The sequence below is a fragment of the Fulmarus glacialis genome, unplaced genomic scaffold (genome assembly GCF_000690835.1).
Source record: "Fulmarus glacialis isolate BGI_N327 unplaced genomic scaffold, ASM69083v1 scaffold43911, whole genome shotgun sequence".
Taxonomy (NCBI): Eukaryota; Metazoa; Chordata; class Aves; order Procellariiformes; family Procellariidae; genus Fulmarus; species Fulmarus glacialis.
Window position 1 is genome coordinate 1 of NW_009191674.1, and position 5754 is coordinate 5754.

The following is a 5754-nucleotide window of genomic DNA, read 5'->3' on the forward strand; positions in this document are numbered from 1 at the left end:
CGCCCCCAGTCGCAGTAAGAGCGACTCAGACAACTTACACGTTAGACCACTGGGCAGAAATTACACCCTTTCTCCCTCCCGCCCCCCGAAGCGTCGTACCAAGCCTCTGATCCTGCATGAAAACACAAAGGTTACTGACCACACAGTTTAAGGTAGATTTCATATTTATTTAAATATTTATCAAGTACTCAAAAATGTATTACACTTGAGCATACAAAATGAATCCAGTTTCTAATCAGGATGATTGAAATCCTTGTATTAGGCTTTTAACCTTTTTTTTTAATGTTCTCTGTACTGTCGAAATGGTTTGTCTCTATAGCTGAGCTTGCTCAGGGTGGGCTGAGATGGTGAGGAGAGAGGAAAAAGAAGGTTATGTTAAGAAAACATTAGGGTTTGGAGTAACTGTCATGTAAACCAACTTGTCTTTGTCAGACTAAAAATCTCTGTATGTTCCAGTTGTTAAGGGTTTTTTTAAAGCGAGCCTTTGTCTTGGGCTGCCCGGGAGTGCTAGGGAGCACTTGGATTGGAGCAAAAACAACCCTTTCCTACGGTGGTTTTTTTTTTTCCCTTCTCCTTCTTTCTACTTTTCCCCAAGAAATCGCCCACGTTTCTAGCTTTCACCACCCTCTCCCCCGCAAATTAAAAAAGGAAGAAAAGAGGGAGTGAAGAGAGGGAAGTCGACAGAAAATAAGGAACACCATTCGTGCAATTTCACAGCAATATCCCCTCAATTTAATCCTCCTGCAGCATTTTTCAATCGTTTTGACAGCAGACACTGATAAATAATGGTCATACTTGACTTGTTAAGCAAAAAGCGTCCCTTTTATCAGGGGCTTATACTTAAAGTACAGGTCACTTCAACAATCTCAACAACGAGGCTTTGGTATACAGCACTTTCTTTTTATTATTTTTTAAAAATAATAGAACTCAGCAAAAACTGAGCCCCCAGTTCTTTAGATGTCTTAACGTTATGTCAGATCATGCCTAGAGTAATATCACTTTTAAGGGTAAGGGATGGGGGGGGAACAAGAGAGTTTCTAACGTTATCGATTGAAAGCTAAGGCATCCAACTAGCCCTGATATAGTTGTTGAAACAAAAATTTACAAGCTGGTCGTTAATACTTGCAATAAAATATCACACTCCTTTTATTCACTAACGACCTGCTTTGCATGCAATATTTTATTTCAGGTATTTTAGCTGCTAACTTGTAAATATTTAAAAGAGGGAACTTTGTTCATTATTTAATATTAATATTATTATTATTTTCTCTATTCCAAACGCTTATTTAGTGAAATAGTCCTGAAGATATAATAATTCTACATATGGCGCTTTTATTTCACATAATATTTAAGGGAAAAAAAAAAAAGACAAAAACCACATAGAATTAGACATATAATTCAAAGACCACGGTACAACCTTTTCTTTTTTTCTTTTTTTCTTTTTTTTTTTTTCTTTTACTTCAGCAAACAAAAAATAGTCAAATGACATGAAAAGTGGCAAGTCTTCCGATAATAAATAATAAATTATTTTATAATTTTGCAATGCAAGAGCAAACAAAAAGGGTGGGTTTTTTTTTCCTTTTTCCTTTTACTTTTTTTTTTAAACTTTTTTTTCTGTTTTGAGAGAGAGAGAGAGAGAGACAGAGGCAGAGACAGAGAGAGAAAGAGAGAAAAACAGTCGTTTTAACCAATGACTACACACATCTCGGGGCGGGGGGGAAGGTTCTTGGACGGACACATTTCAAACACAATCCCGAGACGCTTTGTGGCAAAATAGAGGTATACCTTGTTGCAATGCTTTTATAAATTGGTTTTTAAAGAGGAATTCAAAAACCTATTTTTAATCACTTCAGACTTGATAGAGGATGGATCTCAACCAAACAAAACCAAAACCCCGCTACAGTACATGCTAGAAGAGACCCAGGAAACAACCCCTTGTAAAGAGTCAACTAAAAACAACATTGCAAACCAATGCAGCTCCACCTTCCTGCAATGAATCTTTCAACAATGCAGGGCTAAATCGTCTCTTTCCTGATGATAGAAAACCTACTGGAGCTCCTTTTGGCAAGGCAATCACCGATATAGAAACAGCACCATTCGGATTGGGAGGGACTGGATAGAAAGTCCCTCTACCTTGGTTTCTCCCTAAGATGTGCAGTCAAATGAAAAGATTTTTTTTTTTTCACTTTTTTTTGAGATCCACGAGTACAAATCCTTCACGTTTTGAAAACGTCTTTTCGATCCTCCTCTGATCGTTGAATAGCGCGGTTTGGTTTTTTTTTTTTGTTTTTTTTTTTTTTTATTCTAGTAAGATCCCATGATTGTCTTCACAGTGTTGCTACCATATTACCTTGTCTTTTCAAACATGACTCCGTTCATTTCATGGAGCGGTTCCTTGCTAGGTTCATTACAGGGTTGTTAAATACTTTTATCCCCCTAAGTTTCGGAGTCCCAACGCAATCACTTTCCCACTCTCTCCAACAGGGCTGAGGGTAAGGGCAGAAACAACAACAACAGAAATCTGAATGAATGTTCCTCATGCCTCAATAGGACTGGCTACCATGCTGTTGGGCGTATCTGGCAGCTGAGAGGACATTGATGCTACTTCACTTCCAGTAGAATTGGAACCAGGTCCTCCTTCTGAAAAATTAACCTGCCAAAAAAAAAAAAAAAAAAAGAAAAATAAGAAAAAGAAGTGTTGTTACAATTGTAACAATCAAAGAAAAGTAGCAGGCAAAGGCAAAGAAGAACACAAAAATAAATATACAGGCATGCAGCTGAACGGCCTGATATATCTCCACGGGAGGCTGTGTCACTGTTTGTTGCTTTGTTTAGCTTCCCCATTGACTTCACAGGAATCTTCTCCAGGTCTTTTGCCAAATCACCACAAAAAAAGCAGGTTAAAAAAAAAAAAATCTTTAAAAAAAAGATGGAAAAATCAAGCAAATAAACAAATAAACTTATTAATGAGGCCTTCTTCCCTGTCTTGCAAGAGTGTCAATCCCAACAGGATCTTCTAGTCAATTATTTAAGAGTGCATGTGGTTTTTTAACACGAAACTGCAAGGTTACTTTTTTCCCCTTTTGTGCACATACTAAAATAAACCTGGAAGGAGCATCCAGGAGCAGAAGGCATTTGAAACAAGCTATCCTCTTTCATTTGTGATTTGAAGTGGGTGCTATCTCTTTCTAACGAGAGTCAGTTTGATAAAAAAGGTCACACTTCTCCATCCTAATGTGCCCCGCGGCTCCCGTTAGTTCAGGAGCAGCATTGGGAAAAGGCATGATTTGAAGGGTGGAGCTTTGCTAATCCAAAAGCATTTCTTTGGCACCTATTTAGCTGGCCGATCCTGTGATTAAGGCCCTTTCCAGATTACAGACGTGCCTTGATCGGTCCATGAACTGCCTGTTCCACCCACAATTCTTTATTTTAACTCTTTTCAGTATCAGACTTTATGTCCAATATATATCAATGTTCACCTGTCTATCTAATGATCTATCTACCTATATGCATGTGTGTATTTGGGCTATCCATCTTCCATTCTGCCTTCTTTTTTTTTTTTTTTTTTTAACTACTCCATACAAAAACTCTCTGCATCAAAGGTTTTTAAAGTCTCCTATTCTGTTAAGGCACAATAAGTAAGGCAGCCGAAGGAGATCAATTTTTCCTATGTCTGCTTGACAGCTTGATTAAAGCAGGAAAACCGGTGGTTGCTCTAGAGGTAAGATGATGCAAACAGCCCTGCTGTGTGCTACAGCTTCCCGACGAGCACGGTGTGCCAGGGGAGGGAAGCTTGCTGCAGCCTGCCACTGAGCAAAAGAAAAGCGATCCTGCAAGAGAGCATGATACTAAACTGAAAAGGTCTGAAAACAATTCTAGGTATGTCTACAAACCTTCATTTCATGTCGAAAAATGCCCAACAGATCAAAAAAGTGTCTATATGTTAATTTTTCATCATTAAGTATTATTCTGAATCACTGAAAAACCATACACAACGTACCTTATTATTTTAAAGATCTGGTTTTAACACTCTTAGGCCAGGAAATTGAGTTAAGGCTGAACTTCTGTCCTTAATTCACCTTGTTGGGCCTAAGTATTGCAGATGATATGGTCCCAAATGAGCTGCCATAAGGAAGTGAGTTAAGAACAGAATTTATTCTAGAAGGTCTGTTTTCTTTCGGCTTAAGGCAGCTTATTATATTGTTTGAATTTGTCACGTGAATACGTACTAACAATTCCCTTTCCAAGGCACAATATCTAATGCAAGCTATATATATGTAGATATTTGTGTGTGTATATGTATATATAGATATATAAAGTTATATCTAGAGATACATGCTTAAAACAAGGACTTCAAAAATTTGATTAAGCTATTCATGTTTGTGTGACAGAACGAGGGCACAGGCTGACATTACAATCATGTATTTAAAATCCACCCTATCGCATAACGGCAAAATTGGGCTGAAGCGGGGAGGGGCAAATTTTAGAAACTGCTTTCACAAATGTACATACAATTAAGTGACATGTGAAGAATGTTTAGTTCTCTGGATAGAGATGCTTTCAGTTTTCAGCAGTGTGCAGGCTGAGTTAGTCTCAGACCTGGGTCAGGCCTTTCCCAGCTCCCACTCAACTCGGTGAGAGCTCTGCTGTGCACTAAGGTAGATTTTGCACCAAGCCCTATTAAATCAATTCAGTTCGCCGCATTTACAGAGTACCATCATGCCCACCTTGCAATTTCAGGAAAACCCGGCAAGTCTGGATTGCTCATCTCTCTGAGGGCATCCGGCACGTTTAGAGAATCCCTCATTGCTCTGCCCCGGGTACAGCCTGGCCTGCTCCGGCTGGGAACTGACACTTACTAGTTGCTGAAAAGCAGGTTGGTCTATGTCACTCTGCAATGCGAAGTCACTCAGTACTTTCCAGGGCGGCTGGTAACTCTGCACCTCCACCGGGTTCGCCTGCAAACCACCGTCATGTCTCTCTGGACTAGCAGCCACCATCGGGGTTCCTGTCATCCCTTGGATATTCTGTAAACAGCCCAGCAAAAGATGTTAATGAGCTTGGTTAACTTTATTGTATATAAGCGCTGAGTCAATAAACTGCTTTCTATCTTATCTATACAGTCGCTTGTATTTGCTTTGTTAATCTGCTGTGAATGTCTTACTCCATTCTACTCTAGGTCAGCCTATTTCTACCCGCTGCATTTATCGCGGTGGAAGTTTACTTTCTTTCCCTTTAATCCTCCTATTTCTCTCAAGGCATACCCCCTCCGCCCCAAGCTTTCTTAAACTCGAGCACTCTGTATCTTGGCTGCCGATGCACGGCTCGGCACAAGAAACGGTTAATCATGCTGCCTTCCTATGTCGCATCCAGGCTGGTTTTGTTCTGCGTGACCTTAACTGGATCGTATATCCATTGCACGGCAAACCTGGGGGACGACAGTGCCGCGCTCTTTCAAAAAAAAAAAAAAAAAAAGGAAACCCCAGCCCTCCCAGTATGCCCTGTGGTGCAGGCACTGTGTACAAAATAACTCCAAGCCTCGACGAATAGATTGTTCAGGCGAGTTAATAACATCGTGTTTTATTGCATTCCAACACGGTAAAATGAAACTCCTTAAATTCCACTTAACTAGGCCGCCTTACGAATTAATAGTCATTCTCAGGTCAGTCAATATACAGAGGGAGAATAACAGACTCTTCTTCAAGTGGACTAGCAACAACAGGGAAAAAAAAAAGAAAAGTTGGCTTAAAATGG

At 39.7% G+C, this 5754-nt stretch overlaps 1 protein-coding gene across 1 annotated transcript in view; it reads right to left on the reverse strand.

Annotated features, from left to right (window-relative positions):
- Positions 1–2196: 2196 nt before the first annotated feature.
- The window catches only part of ISL1 (ISL LIM homeobox 1), a 4564-nt gene continuing 1006 nt past the window's right edge, over positions 2197–5754 (reverse strand). Inside the window, exons 2-3 of the mRNA XM_009586784.1 lie at positions 4860–5027; positions 2197–2653 (exon numbers count right to left, since the gene is read on the reverse strand). Coding sequence (XP_009585079.1) covers positions 2537–2653; positions 4860–5027 — 285 coding nt within the window. The 3' untranslated portion in view covers positions 2197–2536. The remainder of the gene's footprint in view (positions 2654–4859; positions 5028–5754) is intronic.